Source organism: Primulina tabacum, chromosome 5 (genome assembly GCF_025594145.1).
Source record: "Primulina tabacum isolate GXHZ01 chromosome 5, ASM2559414v2, whole genome shotgun sequence".
Classification (NCBI taxonomy): Eukaryota; Viridiplantae; Streptophyta; class Magnoliopsida; order Lamiales; family Gesneriaceae; genus Primulina; species Primulina tabacum.
Window position 1 is genome coordinate 23,795,669 of NC_134554.1, and position 22,545 is coordinate 23,818,213.

At 35.1% G+C, this 22,545-nt stretch overlaps 1 protein-coding gene across 1 annotated transcript; it reads right to left on the reverse strand.

Moving 5' to 3' along the window:
* Positions 1–18,700: 18,700 nt before the first annotated feature.
* LOC142547339 (butanoate--CoA ligase AAE1) lies at positions 18,701–21,740 on the reverse strand. The gene is made up of 2 exons (XM_075655593.1): positions 21,312–21,740; positions 18,701–20,297 (listed from the first exon to the last, which is right to left on the reverse strand). Exons 1-2 carry the CDS (start codon positions 21,513–21,515, stop codon positions 18,831–18,833), a joined length of 1,671 nt encoding a protein of 556 aa, XP_075511708.1. The 5' UTR covers positions 21,516–21,740; the 3' UTR covers positions 18,701–18,830.
* Between the last annotated feature and the right edge of the window lie 805 nt (positions 21,741–22,545).

Here is a 22,545-nt window from a genome sequence, read left to right on the forward strand (position 1 = left end):
CGAAAGCCCATGTCGCTGTTGACCAGAAAATGAAGTCGCCGCGCTTTATTGGAGATTTCCGGTCACAATTCATCGATTTCCGACCATTGAAGAGGCGGTGACTGAGAGGAATGGTCGCTCAAGTGAGACCGACATATTGGAGGTTACAACCGACCATCCGATGACGTATACTAGCCGGAGTTTCACGAAATCATGCAGCCTGCACGAATTTACAAAAAAATCTCTATCTCCGGCCGATTCACGGCGGCGAAGGTGAGGCCGGGCAGTAGTGGTCGGTCGGAAGTTTGGTCGGAGGTGGTCTGGCGGCGCCTAGTCTAAGTTAGTGATAGGTTAATATTGAAATTAGGGTTTTGCAATTTAAGGATTTTTTTATTTAAGGTCTGTTTGAATTTCAAGATTTGACTGAAAATTTTGAAAAATTCAAAACATTGACTTCAATACGAGGATTTTTATTTATTGAGAAATTTGAACTTTTCAAAATTAATTTTTGGATTTCAGTTTAGGATATTCCAAATTAAGAATTTTCAAAATTTAGAATTTTAGTTCATAGGCATGTTTGTATTGTTAATTTATGAAAATTATAAAAGTTGGTTTTAGATATATGGACACTCCAAAATTGTGATAACTAGCTTATTTAGAATTTATTTGCACGGCATATATTGTGTCAACATTATGTGTAATTATTGTTTGGCTATTATGAAATGGGGAATTTGCCAAAAGAATCCCTATTCTCATTCTCAACTTTTTTCTTTACTCCCTACCCCACTAAAACTTTGTTTCAACTCCCCATATCTATAAAATTTCCAATTTTATCCTTATATCTTTATTTTTAAATAATTGATTTTTCTTGTATAAATTATGGCCCATCATGCTTTCGTAAAATAAATTAAATCTTTTACCTCTTTGACCGGAGTACCACCAGGTTATATCCACCGTATTTTACGAACTGCTCCTCACAGTCCAACCACGCGATCGCAACCGATGGTTATCGACGCAGATTCCTTCAGCAGTACTTGGCACAACCCTAATTCGTTTCCTACCTTAGGGTGTACAATAAAAGATAAAATTTTGAAAATAATACATGAGATGGGCTAAGAGCAAAGATCTCTTTATTCAAACACAAACATTTATTAATACATTGAAACCTCCTGTAAAGGAGGAGGAACTTGTTTAGCTACTAATAGTAGCCGAACTTGAAAAACTCATAACCTGGAAAGAGAAAATATTACAATTTATTGTTGAAAGAAATGAAGAAAATATTCGATGATCTTCACTTCTTCCTTCTTGCCTTATTTATAGAAGGCTTATTCGGATTTGAACTTCGAATTTCAAATCTTCATAAACCTTTACAGCTTGCACATGAACCCTGTAGTGGTTGAGTGGTCCATTGAGATGGTGGTTGAGTGGTCCATCGGGATGGTCCCTCCACCTTTCTTGATTTGTCTTCTTCTAGATCATCAATCTAGAAATAGTCATTTCTTGAATTTTTATCTGCCTGCATAAATAGTTTATATGCATCTGGATCAGATCAGCTTGTATCTCATTTCCTGTTTCTTTGAGCCGTTTATAATAATCTTTGGAATTTTTCAGCTTTTTTCTTGTTGCCTTAATCCTTCTTCTGGAAACTTTGAGATATGAAAAATACATTTTCTTTTGTTTCCAGTTTTGGTTTAAGTCTGGTGTGATTTACTGGTTCCCATTTACCCTTATTTATATTATTAATTTTGGGTCCAGTTTTCTTGTCCGTTTATCAGATTTCCATTGTTTTTAAAGATAAGGAATCCAATGTCCTTTGTCATTTTCCACCTATTATTGGTGGTCCTTGTTCTTTTTCCACCGATTATTGGTGGTCCTTCTTTTCTTGGTGAGATGATCACATGTTTCTTTTAACTTTGTCGAGGAATCTTTGGCTTTTTGCTTCCTCGAGGAAAATGTGATTGTGGTCCTTCCCTACTTGTCCTTGTTTCGATAAATTGTTTCCGATCAGATCTCGGTTTGAAACCTTTACCGAACTCTGGTTCTTTCTGATTCTGGCATTCAGGGTAGATATTTTCTGACCATCTTTCTACATGTGCCATATTGCAGAATTTCCGACGAGTCTCTTTACTTGCCGGCAGCTTGCTGTTCCATGGTGCTGCACTGAAAAAGTATAGCTCCAAAACATCTCATCTGGACAAATAATCGTTATTCGCCCAAGTTTCATGAACAGCTTCCTGAATCCATTTAGGTAATCCTGAAATTTCCGGAAAGCTGGGTGAGGTGGTATAAACTGAGGCAAGAGCCCCGAATTCATACCAGGCTTTGACCTCCTTGGGATATGAATTAGGTTTCATCCATATTTTTAGATGCTATTAAAACATTATCAATATAAACAAACATAAATTTAAAATAATCTTTAAAAAGATTATCCATTTTCCTTTGAAATATCTGGGGTGAATTAGCCAATCCCATTGGTAATACTTCCCAAATATAATGTCCTTGAGGTGTGGAGAAAGCTGTGAATTTCTTGCTTTCTTCCTGCATCCGAATGTGATAAAATCCGGACTTACAGTCGAACTTAGAGAATATCTTGGCGTTGCGTATGCAACTAATCAAGTGTTCTCTACTAAGTATAAAATACCCATCAAACTCCAGAATCTTATTAATTTCTTGATAATTAATAACCAATATGGGTTTTCCTCTTTTTATCTCACCACGATTTCTTACCAAGAAACCTGGACTGCTATATGGTGACATATCTGCTTTGATTAAACCAAGGTCCAAATGTTCCTTGATTATAATCTGCACATCCCTTTGATCAATGATATTCATTGGGATAGGCTTGCAACGGACAAATTCATACTCTTTGCCTTCCTTAATTTTAAGGCAAGCTTTGAGTTGATTTCTGTCCCACCATGCCAAGAGATCTTCATTGTAATTTTCTTTGATCCTCTTTTTGACATCTTTCAATGATACCCTAGATTCGAACTCTACTTCATTCGTTTGTAGAGTTATCTTAAGGAATTCTATATCTTCTGGCTGGAGTACTTGATCTGCTCTTAACTGGAGCATTGTTTCTCCAAATCGTCTAGAATCCTTCATCTTTGGGTTCAGAAGTTTTCCTTCATCACCACGCTTGCTGCGAAACTGTATCGTCAATTTTCTGTAAAATGCCTCTCGTAGTCTCTGGACTATGATCTTGTGATCACAGGGTGCTGTGAACACTAATCTTCTAGTCTCATTTTCTTGCGTATAGGATTTGAACATTTGTAGGAAATTATTTTCTTACAATATGTCAGCTCCTGTATCATGAAAATAAATTGGTGGTGTTTTCACCTTGTACCAAGGTGTTTGTCCAGCACCGCCAATCATGATTTCAGTCATCTTAATCCCTTTACATAAGATTAAGATTCTTCTGGAAAAATCTCTTCCGACAATCTTTGGTAATTCTTCTTCCAAATTATTTGGAAAATCTCTTCGTTTTGCTGTACAGATTCCAGCACCTGAATCAATATAAGCAGCAAAATATTCTGCCTTATATTGTTCATATAACATTCCTATTGGAATGTATATAGAGAATGGACTTGTGGTCATTGGATTTTCCACATCTTTATCATTTGCCATAAACTTCATTCCAACTCTAATCATTTCCAAGAGTTGTGTTCCTCGAAAAACTCTAGTCCAAGAATCAGGCGATCTGATTCTTTCCTTGGAATTCCTTGAATATGAACTTCCAATTCTCCGATATTAATCAGTCCTTGGTAAGTTCCTATCATTGGTTGTTCAAATAGTATATTGAATTACAAGAAAATTAATTCCTTTGCTTTGTAATATCAAATACTATTTTTATTTCCTTCCACCCTTCTGGGCATCTAAGTTTTCCTATTGTAGAAAAACTTTTCGGCTCCTGTTGGGTTTCTATGACATGCGTTTTTCCCCACCTGTAACTAGTAATTCTATCTCCCTAAAAAGATAGTCTTCTTGATTCCAATCTAAGACTTTGATTCCTTTGTAGAATCGGTTTGTCTTATATTTGGATATCTGTTTCCTGTATTAAAGGAAACTCAACTCGTTCTGGATAAATTGCCTGAGCAACTTTTCCAAATATCTCGGGTGTTTCAATGAACTCATTTCTAATAAACAATTCTAAATGATGTGTATTAGATAGAGCATATGAAATCTGATAGGTAATAAAATATGACCTATTACCTTCTTTCATCAGCTTTTTTTCCTTGCAATTCTGATGTAAAGTCGAGGCTCGACTGAAATCTCGATCTGCCAGGTTGTAGGCTATCCTTGGATAAATTACTCCTACAATCTTTCCTACACAGAGATTTCCTGAGATTGTTCCCAGTACTGAATCTTGTAGATTCCCCATTCTTTTATCGCATATAGCAATATCAATAGGCGAATCTATTCCTTCTTTGAAAGTAGCCTTTATCATAATATGGATCGCTCCAATATGAATCCAGGATATAGTCCTTGCTACTTCTATCTTGAGTTCTTGTAATTCCTCCTTAATTTCTTCGGAAGGAATTAACTGCATCTCCATTCTATTGCCTGTAAGTTCCATCGGGATTGCCATTTCTCTTTTAGAAAATTTATAGATTAGATGATGCTTTCTGTTTCTTAGGCCAAGAATTCCTAAGAACTTTTCTACCTATCCTGCAGAGAATCCTTGATATCTCTGTAGACTAGGATTTTTTTTCATGATCCTTTGGACCATGTTATGAGATATTGTTGTCTGGCTAAAGAATCCAGACAGATCTTCATGTGTTTCGTGTCGAAACACCTCGTCCTCAGTCAGATTCCGATTCTATTCCATCAGATTCTTCCTGACTTAAGACTTCTTCTTCTTCATATATACTTTCATCTGAGGCAATATCCTCAAATCGGTATACCTGAATAAGATCTTGGTAATAAACTACTTCTTCAATATCCGGGGTTGGATCGAAGCGTTTAATACCTCTTTTTTCATTTTCTGGACAGTTGGTCGAGATATGACCTCTTGCTCCACATGTCCAGCAATTACAATCTTTGAAACTTTCATTGGCTCTAGTATGAGCTCTTCTGAAAGTTTTCTTCGTAGGTGTTCTTCCTATGCTTCGAGATGTACTTGATGCCTGGGATAATATCCTACTCCTTGATGGTCCACTTCTTTGTACAGATTTATAGGATCTGGCTTTCTGTCTAGACCAAACAGTTCTTGGTTTCCAAGAACTTCTTCCACTTCGAGCATAAGGATGAGTCCTAAAACTTTTCCTCTTATGCTTCTGTGGTTTACTTCCAATAATTGTTGGAAGATCATTCTCTTTGCAACACAAAGGAGTTCTTTTGTTGATACCCCTTAAGCGTTTGTAATTCTTTTGTAATGCTGCCATGTGACACCATTCTGCCAATTTTCCTTTAAGAAAAGAGGCTCTTCTTGCCAACGTATCTGGATTTCCAGGTACGTATTGCCTTATGAGCATTTCTCTCCAGGGACTTGGCATTTTTGCAAAGAAAAGCTGCATATCTATATCTTCTTCGACTCCTGAATTCCATCGATATTTGGTGAATAATATAATGTATTCATCCACTAAACATATATCATGTAATTCAAGACTATACAGAGCTTGAGTATATTTTTTTCTCTTCTCTGTATCTTGAATGTTAAAATAGTCTACCCCTATAAATTGTGCTTTAAACAGGGTAGCCATTTTTCCAGCTATCTCACTTAGAGATTCTCCAGCCAGGACTGACTCTTTCATTTCTAATGAAGTCATGTCCCAAGCAATTTTCACTGATCCCATAAGACTCATTTCTAGAAGTTTAATGAATCCTTCTTTGTTGAGATCTAGTGTTCCTACTGCGATTCTCATAGCAAATGTCCAGTCATCTATGAGAACTTCTCTGTTTTTGAAATCTAATACATCAAGGTTAGCATAACCCCGTAAGGATGTATCGATCTAAAACAGTCTTTCCGTAGGGTGTTTGGTGCAAGGGAATTTGACTTCTCCTTGTCCTTGTACCCGCTGGGTGTGATCCTCCACCAGTATGAAAATCAGATCGGGATTCTCTCATGTTAACATTCTGAGATTCCACACTTTCCCTTGGTGGTTCCTGAGTCGATGACCAGGTTATATCAGGTATTTCACCTCCTGCTGTGTTCATCTTTAGATCTACAACTTTGAGATTTGCGAAGGATTCCGCAAGCTCTTGTAGATCCTACAGACTAATCCTTTCTAAAGTTGTCATCAGATAAATTTCTTTTCTGAAACAGATTTAATTAGATTGGTCATCTTTTCTTCTTCATTCAATGGTTTTGACACCACTCTGGCCTTCCCTTGTTGATGTAACAAAGGTTCGGTGCCAAATGATAGTGGTAACCATCCTCCTAAAGTTCTTTTACTAGAACCTGGTTGTTGTTCTAGTTTTTGAATTCTTGTTTGAATATCCTTTAATATTCCAAGAATTTCTTCCTGGATTTTAAGGATTTCTTCAACTCGTTGGGGTAAAAAATATAGCATGTTGTCATAATTTTGTACTGTTTTCTGGATTTCTCTAAGATCTAAAGAGAGCTTAGAGGAGTCTGGTACTATCTCCAGAAACTTATTTTCTTGGATCATAAGTTTGCCTGAGAGTTTACCTGAGGGTGCTGATGCGTCCCTTTTTGCTTCTGATATCTAACAATAGTTAGATGAACTTGTGTATATTCCAAAATATTGGAATAGATCTTGTAAATTATTTTTTTCGAACCTAAGTTCGGATTCATAATTTTTCGAAATTCTCCTCCTCAAACATTTTAATTTCTTTATAATAATAAATCATGTGTTTGAAATAAATTAACCTAAAGCTTTGATACCATTTTCGGGCAGTACCCCAACTCTGAGCTCCACCTTTTGCATCAGGAGATGAGGGATCATGTGATCAATAACAGGGTGACACACGAAATGGTACCTATCAGTTTGCTAACCTCAAACTCTTTATCAGAGCTAAGGTTGTCCCCTACGGAGATTCGTGCTTCGTGTCAGCTCACATGACAGAGAATCGGGGTTCTTTATAAGCTCTGATACCATTTTCGGGAGCTCGGGGATCAATTAAAATCAAATAGGAAATAAGGATAATTTTGTCAATTTTATGATATTAGGGAGTTTAAAGAAAGATTTTGGTGTGTAGGGAGTTTGGGTAAAGTTGAGATTGAGTTTGGGGAGTTAGGGGCAATTTACCCTTATGAAAATTTAATATTATAATCACACATGCAAATAAAATTTAAAAAAATTTCCATATTGAGATTCACATCTTGTTCATATATATTTTTTATATAATTTTATAAGAATAAATTAAATCAAATTGTGAATAACAAAGTGTTGGAAACTTTGACAAACTGAATGTGATAAGATTGAACAACTGATCAAGAAGACTGAAAGTAGCTGAAATATTGTAAACTGACAATTGCTCGAACTGAAGATTATTGCGTATTTAAGGCAACTAAATCAAGCTAAATGAACTTTGTAGTCAACTGGATGATCAGTTAGAACTGATCAGTTAAAAAACAATCAAATGAGCACAATCAGTTAATATTATCGGCTTTGTCAACTGATAAATTAGTTTGACATGTCATCAGTTAAGAAACGTAACTATCAACTGACAATTGTACAAGAGCAGACTGCAACGCATAGTGGGAAATCCGCATTTCAGAAAAACTACAGTGTACGATTGTCAGAAGAATGTTGACGTGGCTATACAATGAATATAAAGATTCAAATAGATTTATTGTTATCGTTGAAAGCAAAGCCTATAAATAGCCGAGAATATCAGTTGAACGAGAGCAATCCTGAAATCAAGCAATCAGTTATCAAGCAAAACTCTGTGCATACTCTTCCAGTTCTAAATCTCTCAAAAGCTCACGCTTAATATACTTATTCATAACATTCAAGGCTATACTTCGAGCTTAAAAGCACAAACATTCACTAGTGTATTATTCGATCTTGTAGAGATCAATTGTGCTAAGTAAGTACGTATCAGCTGAGTAGCGATAAACTGTATTGAAACTAAGAGTTTCAGTTTTGACATTGTTAAGTCCACAATTGAAGGTCTTCTGCTGAACCAGCTATCAGCTGGATAATCAGTTGAACTGTTATTTGAAATATCAGTTGAGCTGATTCAGTTTGGTCGATCAGTTGGTGTTTTCAGTTTACGTCTCGGTAGCTTCAGTTTTACCTCGTTTAACTAATCAGTTCAAAGCCTGATCAGTTCCAGCTTCCTGCGCACTAAGGTAAATCATTAGAAACAAAATCGCAAGTTTTGTTAACATCAAAATCAAGATTGCGAACATGAAATGTTCTAATAAGAACATTGTGGGCTATTATGTATACCAGGAGGTAGTGAGAGCATAATTTACAGAAAAATTATCAAAATTTTCTAGGTATTGACCACCATAAAGCTGCAAAATGGTTGGGAGCACATTCATGGTATTGAAGTTTTACATGCTTATATAGTTGAACTAACAATTCAGAAGTAATTTATTAGTTCTACTATGAAGTCTAAATTTGTCTATTATTTTGAAGCACTATTGTATAATGTATGTTAAGGAGTTTCATTTTTGGGCTTAGAATTGTCCAAGCTATTAGGATTATATTACGACAATTCAGTTGTAGTCTTTGTGACTAAAGCAATAACCGAATTAAGTACGTCAATATAAAGTATTTTAGTTTTGGAGAACATGTTAAGCAAAATAAAGTGGGAATTGAATACATTGTTATTGAATTAATGATCAAAGACATGCAAATTAAGATGTTTAAGGATCATGTGGTAATTAATGATGTATTTGTTTCCTAAAAGATTTTTGGTATATACATTTGATTTTGATAATAAAACCCAAACAATTGTGATATTTCGCATTTTGTGTTATGTATATCCAGTTATCTTGAGAAAATATCAATTAAGTTGGACTTACAATAAAACATTGGTTTTATTTATCAAGTTACATTAAGGAATATGATATATGTGACACATGAAAGATAACACTCAGTATAACAGAATCTATCGTCATGATTCTTGCATCTCTTCCTTAACTTTGGATGTTGATTGATTTCTTGATGATCTAGTTCATAAGTAGACCAATTGGAAGAATATTATATTATTTTATAAAGTCTATAAAATAATTAACTATGGTTAACATATTTCTTTAAGATAAATGTGAGAGATGTCTCATATTTAAAAGAAGATAAATCAAGAATATTATTTGTATTAAGATTATAAATATTTTGAAATTTGATTTATCATATCTTTGATAAATATTATCAAGATAAGTCACAAACAATTCAAACTCTCCCGATGATGATTAGAGAAATTCTATAACTAGTGAAATACATGATCCCTAAAATCTATGCAGTTATTCAAGAATACATCATATCATAAATTGCATAAAAATTTAGAATATTTCTGTTTTCTCATGTTCGTGAGATGTCTCCAATTCCAATATCAATTGTTAGAGATTATAATATGCTCATGTTTATATTTCTACATACCGATGGTTATCGACGCAGATTCCTTCAGCAGTACTTGGCACAACCCTAATTCGTTTCCTACCTTAAGGTGTACAATAAAAGATAAAATTTTGAAAATAATACATGAGATGGGCTAAGAGCAAAGATCTCTTTATTCAAACACAAAAATTTATTAATACATTGAAACCTCCTGTAAAGGAGGAGGAACTTGTTTAGCTACTAATAGTAGCCGAACTTGAAAAACTCATAACCTGGAAAGAGAAAATATTACAATTTATTGTTGAAAGAAATGAAGAAAATATTCGATGATCTTCACTTCTTCCTTCTTGCCTTATTTATAGAAGGCTTATTCGGATTTGAACTTCGGATTTCAAATCTTCATAAACCTTTACAGCTTGCACATGGACCCTGTAGTGGTTGAGTGGTCCATTGAGATGGTGGTTGAGTGGTCCATCGGGATGGTCCCTCCACCTTTCTTGATTTGTCTTCTTCTAGATCATCAATCTAGAAACAGTCATTTCTTGAATTTTTATCTGCCTGCATAAATAGTTTATATGCATCTGGATCAGATCAGCTTGTATCTCATTTCCTGTTTCTTTGAGCCGTTTATAATAATCTTTAGAATTTTTCAGCTTTTTTCTTGTTGCCTTAATCCTTCTTCTGGAAACTTTGAAATATGAAAAATACATTTTCTTTTGTTTCCAGTTTTGGTTTAAGTCTGGTGTGATTTACTGGTTCCCATTTACCCTTATTTATATTATTAATTTTGGGTCCAGTTTTCTTGTCCGTTTATCAGATTTTCATTGTTTTTAAAGATAAGGAATCCAATGTCCTTTGTCATTTTCCACCTATTATTGGTGGTCCTTGTTCTTTTTCCACCGATTATTGGTGGTCCTTCTTTTCTTGGTGGGATGATCACATGTTTCTTTTAACTTTGTCGATGAATCTTTGGCTTTTTGCTTCCTCGAGGAAAATGTGATTGTGGTCCTTCCCTACTTGTCCTTGTTTCGATAAATTGTTTCCGATCAGATCTCGGTTTGAAACCTTTACCGAACTCTGGTTCTTTTTGATTCTGGCATTCAGGGTAGATATTTTCTGACCATCTTCCTACATGTGCCATATTGCAGAATTTCCGACGAGTCTCTTTACTTGCCGGCAGCTTGCTGTTCCATGGTGCTGCACTGAAAAAGTATAGCTCCAAAACATCTCATATGGACAAATAATCGTTATTCGCCCAAGTTTCATGAACAACTTCCTGAATCCATTTAGGTAATCCTGAAATTTCCGAAAAGCTGGGTGAGGTGGTATAAACTGAGGCAAGAGCCCCGAATTCATACCAGGCTTTGACCTCCTTGGGATATGAATTAAGTTTCATCCATATTTTTAGATGCTATTAAAACATTATCAATATAAACAAACATAAATTTAAAATAATCTTTAAAAGGATTATCCATTTTCCTTTGAAATATCTGGGGTGAATTAGCCAATCCCATTGGTAATACTTCCCAAATATAATGTCCTTGAGGTGTGGAGAAAGCTGTGAATTTCTTGTTTTCTTCCTGCATCCGAATTTGATAAAATCCGGACTTACAGTCGAACTTAGAGAATATCTTGGCGTTGCGTATGCAACTAATCAAGTGTGCTCTACTAAGTATAAAATACCCATCAAACTCCAGAATCTTATTAATTTCTTGATAATTAATAACCAATCTGGGTTTTTCTCTTTTTATCTCACCACGATTTTTTACCAAGAAACCTGGACTGCTATATGGTGACATATCTGCTTTGATTAAACCAAGGTCCAAATGTTCCTTGATTATAATCTGCACATCCCTTTGATCAATGATATTCATTGGGATAGGCTTGCAACGGACAAATTCATACTCTTTGCCTTCCTTAATTTTAAGGCAAGCTTTGAGTTGATTTCTGTCCCACCATGCCAAGAGATCTTCATTGTAATTTTCTTTGATCCTCTTTTTGACATCTTTCAATGATACCCTAGATTCGAACTCTACTTCATTCGTTTGTAGAGTTATCTTAAGGAATTCTATATCTTCTGGTTGGAGTACTTGATATGCTCTTAACTGGAGCATTGTTTCTCCAAACCGTCTAGAATCCTTCATCTTTGGGTTCAGAAGTTTTCCTTCATCACCACGCTTGCTGCGAAACTGTATCGGCAATTTTCTGTAAAATGCCTCTCGTAGTCTCTGGACTATGATCTTGTGATCACAGGGTGCTGTGAACACTAATCGTCTAGTCTCATTTTCTTGCCTATAGGATTTGAACATTTGTAGGAAATTATTTTCTAACAATATGTCAGCTCCTGTATAATGAAAATAAATTGGTGGTGTTTTCACCTTGTACCAAGGTGTTTGTCCAGCACCGCCAATCATGATTTCAGTCATGTTAATCCATTTACATAAGATTAAGATTCTTCTGGAAAAATCTCTTCAGGCAATCTTTGGTAATTCTTCTTCCAAATTATTTGGAAAATCTCCTCGTTTTGCTGTACAGATTCCAGCACCTGAATCAATGTAAGCAGCAAAATATTCTGCCTTATATTGTTCATATAACATTCCTATTGGAATGTAAAGAGAATGGACTTGTGGTCATTGGATTTTCCACATCTTTATCATTTGCCATAAACTCCATTCCATACTCTAATCGTTTCCAAGAGTTGTGTTCCTCGAGAAACTCTAGTCAGAGAATCAGGCGATCTGATTCTTTCCCTGGAATTCCTTGAATATGAACTTCCAATTCTCCGATATTAATCAGTCCTTGGTAAGTTCCTATCATTGGTTGTTCAAATAGTATATTGAATTACAAGAAAATTAATTCCTTTGCTTTGTAATATCAAATACTATTTTTATTTCCTTCCACCCTTCTGGGCATTTAAGTTTTCCTATTGTAGAAAAACTTTTCGGCTCCTGTTGGGTTTCTATGACAGGCGTTTTTCCCCACCTGTAACTAGTAATTCTATCTCCCTAAAAAAATAGTCTTCTTGATTCCAATCTAAGACTTTGATTCCTTTGTAGAATCGGTTTGTCTTATATTTGGATATCTGTTTCCTGTATTAAAGAAAACTCAACTCGTTCTGGATAAATTGCCTGAGCAAATTTTCCAAATATCTCGGGTGTTTCAATGAACTCATTTCTAATAAACAATTCTAAATGATGTGTATTAGATAGAGCATATGAAATCTGATAGGTAATAAAATATGACCTATTACCTTCTTTCATCAGCTTTTTTTCCTTGCAATTCTGATGTAAAGTCAAGGCTCGACTGAAATCTCGATCTGCCAGGTTGTAGGCTATCCTTGGATAAATTACTCCTACAATCTTTCCTACACAGAGATTTCCTGAGATTGTTCCCAGTACTGAATCTTGTAGATTCCCCATTCTTTTATCGCATATAGCAATATCAATAGGCGAATCTATTCCTTCTTTGAAAGTAGCCTTTATCATAATATGGATCGCTCCAATATGAATCCAGGATATAGTCCTTGCTACTTCTATCTTGAGTTCTTGTAATTCCTCCATAATTTCTTCGGAAGGAATTAACTGCATCTCCATTCTATTGCCTGTAAGTTCCATCGGGATTGCCATTTCCCTTTTAGAAAATTTATAGATTAGATGATGCTTTCTGTTTCTTAGGCCAAGACTTCCTAAGAACTTTTCTACCTATCCTGCAGAGAATCCTTGATATCTCTGTAGACTAGGATTTTTTTTCATGATCCTTTGGACCATGTTATGAGATATTGTTGTCTGGCTAAAGAATCCAGACAGATCTTCATGTGTTTCGTGTCGAAACACCTCGTCCTCAGTCAGATTCCGATTCTGTTCCATCAGATTCTTCCTGACTTAAGACTTCTTCTTCTTCATATATACTTTCATCTGAGGCAATATCCTCAAATCGGTATACCTGAATAAGATCTTGGTAATAAACTACTTCTTCAATATCCGGGGTTGGATCGAAGCGTTTAATACCTCTTTTTTCATTTTCTGGACAGTTGGTCGAGATATGACCTCTTGCTCCACATGTCCAGCAATTACAATCTTTGAAACTTTCATTGGCTCTAGTATGAGCTCTTCTGAAAGTTTTCTTCGTAGGTGTTCTTCCTATGCTTCGAGATGTACTCGATGCCTGGGATAATATCCTACTCCTTGATGGTCCACTTCTTTGTACAGATTTATAGGATCTGGCTTTCTGTCTAGACCAAACAGTTCTTGGTTTCCAAGAACTTCTTCCACTTCGAGCATAAGGATGAGTCCTAAAACTTTTCCTCTTATGCTTCTGTGGTTTACTTCCAATAATTGTTGGAAGATCATTCTCTTTGCAACACAAAGGAGTTCTTTTGTTGATACCCCTTAAGCGTTTGTAATTCTTTTGTAATGCTGTCATGTGACACCATTCTGCCAATTTTCCTTTAAGAAAAGAGGCTCTTCTTGCCAACGTATCTGGATTTCCAGGTACGTATTGCCTTATGAGCATTTCTCTCCAGGGACTTGGCATTTTTGCAAAGAAAAGCTGCATATCTATATCTTCTTCGACTCCTGAATTCCATCGATATTTGGTGAATAATATAATGTATTCATCCACTAAACATATATCATGTAATTCAAGGCTATACAGAGCTTGAGTATATTTTTTCCTCTTCTCTGTATCTTGAATGTTAAAATAGTCTACCCCTATAAATTGTGCTTTAAATAGGATAGCCATTTTTCCAGCTATCTCACTTAGAGATTCTCCAGCCAGGACTGACTCTTTCATTTCTAATGAAGTCATGTCCCAAGCAATTTTCATTGATCCCATAAGACTCATTTCTAGAAGTTTAATGAATCCTTCTTTGTTGAGATCTAGTGTTCCTACTGCGATTCTCATAGCAAATGTCCAGTCATCTATGAGAACTTCTCTGTTTTTGAAATCTAATACATCAAGGTTAGCATAACCCCGTAAGGATGTATCGGATCTAAAACAGTCTTTCCGTAGGGTGTTTGGTGCAAGAGAATTTGACTTCTCCTTGTCCTTGTCCTTGTACCCGCTGGGTGTGATCCTCCACCAGTATGAAAATCAGATCGGGATTCTCTCATGTTAACATTCTGAGATTCCACACTTTCCCTTGGTGGTTCCTGAGTCGATGACCAGGTTATATCAGGTATTTCACCTCCTGCTGTGTTCATCTTTAGATCTACAACTTTGAGATTTGCGAAGGATTCCGCAAGCTCTTGTAGATCCTACAGACCAATCCTTTCTAAAGTTGTCATCAGATAAATTTCTTTTCTGAAACAGATTTAATTAGATTGGTCATCTTTTCTTCTTCATTCAATGGTTTTGACACCACTCTGGCCTTCCCTTGTTGATGTAACAAAGGTTCGGTGCCAAATGATAGTGGTAACCATCATCCTAAAGTTCTTTTACTAGAACCTGGTTGTTGTTCTAGTTTTTGAATTTTTGTTTGAATATCCTTTAATATTCCAAGAATTTCTTCCTGGGGTTTAAGGATTTCTTCAACTCGTTGGGGTAAAAAATATAGCATGTTGTCATAATTTTGTACTATTTTCTGGATTTCTCTAAGATCTAAAGAGAGCTTAGAGGAGTCTGGTACTATCTCCAGAAACTTATTTTCTTGGATCATAAGTTTACCTGAGAGTTTACCTGAAGGTGCTGATGCGTCCCTTTTTGCTTCTGGTATATAACAATAGTTAGATGAACTTGTGTATATTCCAAAATATTGGAATAGATCTTGTAAATTATTTTTCTCGAACCTAAGTTCGGATTCATAATTTTTCGAAATTCTCCTCCTCAAACATTTTAATTTCTTTATAATAATAAATCATGTGTTTGAAATAAATTAACCTAAAGCTCTGATACCATTTTCGGGCAGTACCCCAACTCAGAGCTCCACCTTTTGCATTAAGAGATGAGGGATCATGTGATCAATAACAGGTTGACACACGAAATGGTACCTATCAGTTTGCTAACCTCAAACTCTTTATCAGAGCTAAGGTTGTCCCCTACGAAGATTCGTGCTTCGTGTCAGCTCACATGACAGAGAATCGGGGTTCTTTATAAGCTCTGATACCATTTTCGGGAGCGCGGGGATCAATTAAAATCAAATAGGGAATAAGGATAATTTTGTCAATTTTATGATATTAGGGAGTTTAAAGAAAGATTTTGGTGTGTAGGGAGTTTGGGTAAAGTTGAGATTGGGTTTGGGGAGTTAGGGGCAATTTACCCTTATGAAAATTTAGTATTATAATCACACATGCAAATAAAATTTAAAAAAATTTCCATATTGAGATTCACATCTTGTTCATATATATTTTTTATATAATTTATAAGAATAAATTAAATCAAATTGTGAATAACAAAGTGTTGGAAACTTTGACAAACTGAATGTGATAAGATTGAACAACTGATCAAGAAGACTGAAAGTAGCTGAAATATCGTAAACTGACAATTGCTCGAACTGAAGATTATTGCGTATTTAAGGCAACTAAATCAAGCTAAATGAACTTTGTAGTCAACTGGATGATCAGTTAGAACTGATCAGTTAAACAACAATCAAATGAGCACAATCAGTTAATATTATCGGCTTTGTCAACTGATAAATTAGTTTGACATGTCATCAGTTAAGAAACGTAACTATCAACTGACAATTGTACAAGAGCAGACTGCAACGCATAGTGGAAAATCCGCATTTCAGAAAAACTACAGTGTACGATTGTCAGAAGAACGTTGACGTGGCTATACAATGAATATAAAGATTCAAATGGATTTATTGTTATCGTTGAAAGCAAAGCCTATAAATAGCCGAGAATATCAGTTGAACGAGAGCAATCCTGAAATCAAGCAATCAGTTATCAAGCAAAACTCTGTGCATACTCTTCCAGTTCTAAATCTCTCAAAAGCTCACGCTTAATATACTTATTCATAGCATTCAAGGCTATACTTCGAGCTTAAAAGCACAAACATTCACTAGTGTATTATTCGATCTTGTAGAGATCAATTGTGCTAAGTACTTACGTATCAGTTGAGTAGCGATAAACTGTATTGAAACTAAGAGTTTCAGTTTTGACATTGTTAAGTCCACAATTGAAGGTCTTCTGCTGAACCAGCTATCAGCTGGACAATCAGTTGAACTGTTATTTGAAATATCAGTTGAGCTGATTCAGTTTGGTCGATCAGTTGGTGTTTTCAGTTTACGTCTCGATAGCTTCAGTTTTACCTCGTTTAACTAATCAGTTCAAAGCCTGATCAGTTCCAGCTTGCTGCGTACTAAGGTAAATAATTAAAAACAAAATCGCAAGTTTTGTTAACATCAAAATCAAGATTGCGAACATGAAATGTTCTAATAAGAACATTGTGGGCTATTATGTATACCAGGAGGTAGTGAGAGCATAATTTACAGAAAAATTATCAAAATTATCTAGGTACTGACCACTATAAAGCTGCAAAATGGTTGGGAGCACATTCATGGTATTGAAGTTTTACATGCTTATATAGTTGAACTAACAATTCAGAATTAATTTATTAGTTCTACTATGAAGTCTAAATTTGTCTATTATTTTGAAGCACTATTGTATAATGTATGTTAAGGAGTTTCATTTTTGGGCTTAGAATCGTCCAAGCTATTAGGATTATATTACGACAATTCAGTTGTAGTCTTTGTGACTAAAGCAATAACCGAATTAAGTACGTCAACATAAAGTATTTTAGTTGTTGGAGAACATGTTAAGCAAAATAAAGTGGGAATTGAATACATTGTTATTGAATTAATGATCAAAGACATGCAAATTAAGATGTTTAAGGATCATGTGGTAATTAATGATGTATTTGTTTCCTAAAAGATTTTTGGAATATACATTTGATTTTGATAATAAAACCCAAACAATTGTGATATTTCGCATTTTGTGTTATGTATATCCAGTTATCTTGAGAAAATATCAATTAAGTTGGACTTACAATAAAACATTGGTTTTATTTATCAAGTTACATTAAGGAATATGATATATGTGACACATGAAAGATAACACTCAGTATAACAGAATCTATCGTCATGATTCTTGTATCTCTTCCTTAACTTTGGATGTTGATTGATTTCTTGATGATCTAGTTCATAAGTAGACCAATTGGAAGAATATTATATTATTTTATAAAGTCTATAAAATAATTAACTATGGTTAACATATTTTTTTAAGATAAATGTGAGAGATGTCTCATATTTAAAAGAAGATAAATCAAGAATATTATCTGTATTAAGATTATAAATATTTTGAAATTTGATTTATCATATCTTTGATAAATATTATCAAGATAAGTCACAAACAATTCAAACTCTCCCGATGATGATTAGAGAAATTCTATAACTAGTGAAATACATGATCCCTAAAATCTATGCAGTTATTCAAGAATACATCATATCATAAATTGCATAAAAATTTAGAATATTTCTGTTTTCTCATGTTCGTGATATGTCTCCAATTCCAATATCAATTGTTAGAGATTATAATATGCTCATGTTTATATTTCTACATATCGATATTTACGTATTATGCTTTTGTGTATATAGTAGGGGTGGGTACGGTATGGTATACCGTACCGAACTACGGTACCGTATACCGTACCGAAAATATCGGTATGGAATTTTTTCATACCGATATCGATACCGAAAATTCGGTATATCGCACATTCGGTATACCGAATTTTCGGTATGGAAAAATTTCATACCGGTACCGTACCGACACCGAAAATTTTGTCGGTATACCGAAAAAATGTCGGTATACCGAACTTAAATTTAAAAAAAAAAATAATAAAAATACCGAAATACCGAAAAAAAATATTTCATACCGATACCGATACCGAAAATTTCGGTACGGTATGATACCGTACCGAAATGTTCGGTATACCGATTTTTTCGGTAAGTTCGGCATTTTTTTCGGTATGATTTTTCGGTATTTCGGTATTTTTTCCTATCCTTAGTATATAGATCGAATTTAGTTAGATCGAATTTAGTTCAATATTATTTTAAATTTCTAACAGACATGCTCCATCCTATGTTGTATCCGGAAAGGGATTAACCTTGGATTCAGCAAAACAAGGTGTTCAAGGCAACACATTTTGTCAGGGTCTCAAACCAATCCAACGGCTATAACTACAGCGCAATATTTCTAACTTTGTTATCGGTGGTGAGGTGATTGTTAGTTGGCAAAAGTTATTGCAGGCAAAGATGCAAAAATCCCAGAACCAACTTAAATCATACAACAATGTCAACAAAGTTTTTCACACAGATCTTGATGCAACAAAAAGTTAAAGTCCGACAAATATTTCACATTACTTTGTTAGATTTTTGGATGAATGCTACAATTTACTGGCTTTTGAAAGACTGCCCAGATCTTTAGCCTTTTGCCTGAGAACAAACTTCTGTGTCTTCCCTGTTGAAGTTTTAGGCAAATCATGAAAAATTACTGTCTTTGGAGCCATGTAATGTGGCAACTGTTCCCGACAGAAATTTATAATGTCACCCTCCGTCGCCTCGCATCCATCCTTAAGTTTCACAAAGGCACAAGGTGTCTCGCCCCAATGATCATCAGGTCTCCCCACAACAGCAGCCTCGAGAACCGATGGATGACTGAAAATAACTGATTCTACTTCAATCGAGCTTATATTCTCCCCTCCAGAGATTATAATATCCTTCGATCGATCCTTTAGCTCGATATAGCCATCAGGTTGCTTCACACCAATATCCCCACTCCTAAACCAACCACCTTTAAAAGCCACCCGAGTCGCCCTTTCGTCTTTCAAGTAACCATTCATTACTGTATTCCCTCTAAACATGACTTCTCCCATTGTTTTTCCATCAAGTGGCACACTCACCATTGTATCAGGATTCTTGACATCAACCTCTTCCATTCCAAGATGCTGCAGCCCTTGTCGAGACTTGATTTTTGCTCGTGTTTCGGGGGGTAACGAGTCCCACTCTCGTTTCCAAGCGCAGATTGTTGCAGGACCATAAGTTTCTGTCAAACCATATGAATGCTGTATTTTGAACCCCAGTTCTTCCATCTTAAAGAGTACATGAGGAGGGGGTGGCGCACCGCCTGTCATCACTGTCACCTTTTCTCGTACCGGCCTTCGCTCGTTTTCCAATGAATTCACGATCATGTTCAGCACGGTTGGTGCACCTCCCATGTGTGACACACGATGTGCGGCTATGCTGTCAAATACTGCCTTTGCAGTGACACTTCGGATGCAAATATTTGTACCACCTTGAGCCGCCACGGCCCAAGTAAGGCACCATCCATTGCAGTGAAACATGGGGACTGTCCACAAATAAACTGGCATAGATTTCATCTCATTAAGTAGAGCAGCAGCTAACGAATTGAGATATGCCCCTCGATGGCTGTAAACGACGCCTTTTGGATTTGATGTCGTGCCTGACGTGTAGTTCAAAGAGATGGGGTCACACTCATCATTAGGCCTTACTATTTCAAAATCAGATCGCCCTGTCAGCAAGAAAGACTCATATTCTAAAGCTTCAGGCGTAGAAATCTTGTCATTTGTACCAGAAACTGAGTCGCAGGATTCCTGAATCAAGATTAAACAAGGCAGTTTGATGCCTTTCTTTGATAATATTTCTAACGCACCCTTGGCAATATGAAGAAGTTGGTAGTCAACAAATATGACTTTTGCTTCCGAATGTTCCAGCAAAACTGATACCATCGCTGGATCATGTCGCGTGTTGAGTGTACAGAGGACCGCTCCCGCCATTGGAACAGCAAAATGTAGCTCATACAATGCTGGTATATTTGGGGCCAAGGCCGCAACCTGGTCATAGTAGTATATCTCACTTGTTACTTGCTAAGGAGAATAAACATTAATATATATATATATTGTTAGATGTCCGGCTCCAATTGTTGGCGTGAGATGTATGTTAGATCTTCACATCGACAAAATTAATGTGGATTAAGTTTTTGTGAGTTATATACATGGACGTAGACACTACGACTGAGTATAATATGAAGTTAGTGCAAGAAAGAACCAAATTTATAATAAAATAAAAAACTGCGCGCTTTTATTTTTCGGTTTTACATTGATTACTGTAGCAACCAAATAAAATTTACAGATTAGGAATTGAAACATAATTAAAGATATACCAATTTTAGATAAAAATTGTATGTTTAAAGATATTTTTAATTCTAAAAAATATAATGTATTCTTGTAGATACTTTTATGGGCATAAACTTCCCAAAATTTTTACCATTATCTGAAAACATAAAGTAAAATAACAGGTTTCTGCTTAATAAATAAATGACATATTTAATAATATCAGAAAATAATTCTATTACTTCTTTATCAAAATCACAAGGGCATTTATGCAAAAGATTATTAGGTTCTGATCTTGCGGTTCTTTCTGATATTATTCTTTTAATGTGTTTAAAGTGTTTTTTTTTTTTTAAAAAAATTCTCTATTTTAATACACAAATGTTTTGTTTAATACACAAAATGGTTATATATACTATTTTAATAATATAATTATAATCCTTTAATTTTTATATGGAATTTTATCACATTTTTATTAAAGTTCACTTGCAGACAACGAAAAGTAGTACAATAATTGCAACCACGGACCACCCAAAATATTATTGCCCAAAAACATGAAGTTTATTACTACCTAATAAAACAGTAAAAATACAGAATCACACAAATTTGCAATTTTCTCAGACACAAAAATCCCACAAAAAAACTCTCTCTCAAGAGTGATTCAAACAAGAAAATAGATATAAAAAATATGAATATAATTCCCAGAAAGATATGAATAAAAAAGGATGAGATCCTTACAACATGGCCAGTGGAAAGAGAGAGATTAGCGGTGAGAGCAGAAGCAAGCCTCACACATCTTTCATGAGTTTGCTTCCATGTGAACCTCAAATCTCCATACACAACAGATACACTGTCTCTGTAAATGGCTGCTGATCTTTCCAAGAAACTTATAGGACTCAGCGGAACATAGTTTGCCGAACATTTCAGCATGCCCTTTTCCATCTGATGTTAGTATTTTGCGATTCTTGGATCTCGAAAGATTTGTGATTTGAGAAAAATCAGGTGTCTCTTGTTCAGATTCGAGACCCGATCTTGAACTATTGAAGATAAGAAGCAGTAATGAAGTCAGAAATTGGAACAGAGTGGCGAAAATGATGATAACGAAGAGACTTTTGACTTTACAATGAGTTCGAGGGAGACATGCTCGAGGGAAAATGAGAAAAACGGGGCGTTGGAAGCGTTTATTAAACAAAAGGGTGAGTGAATGTAATTTACCTCTTTTTTTATTTTTTTTTTAAAAATTAATTTTTTCATTAGTTTATTTAATTTTTATTTTTATTTTATATACAATAAAATTTATAATTTAATTAATTAAAAAACTTACATGACCCAATCTTACCCAACTCAACCCAATCTACATCTCACTTCATTCCTTCCCGATCTTCACAATATCTTCTTCTTCTAAATCCTCCTTGTCATCCATTCTAATTTGTTTGGTTTTTGGTTAACAATGAGTCTACAAAATATTGGTCTGTAAAAAATCCAACGAGATACTCACGTATGAGTAAGAAATCAACTATTTATTTTGAATTTTACTGGGTCGAACTCGACTCATAAATTCGAATAGGATGTTAAAGATCTATTTTGTTCATTTCTTGATAGATAAAACACACGCACACAAATTGCGATAAAAAAATTTTGTTCGCAACTAGATCGACGATCAAGGAGAGTGGGTCGAGCTCTTTACACCTCGGTCGAGCTTGACCCACCTCGACCGAGGGCGTGATGAGGCGAGAGTTGGGTCGAGTCAACTATTATTTCACCCCAATCTTAGTGGCACGAACCAATTTTTTAGATGAACACTATTTAATTTTAAATTTTGACAAGTGATAACATTTTTTTTGCAGATTTTTTTCCCCACCAAACTTGGGAAAAATCAATTCTTTGAATGTAAGTTAATGTTAAGAACAAAATACGTTGAGATTTGTAAGAAATTATAATATTTGGTCCAGCATACACAATTTGGTAATTT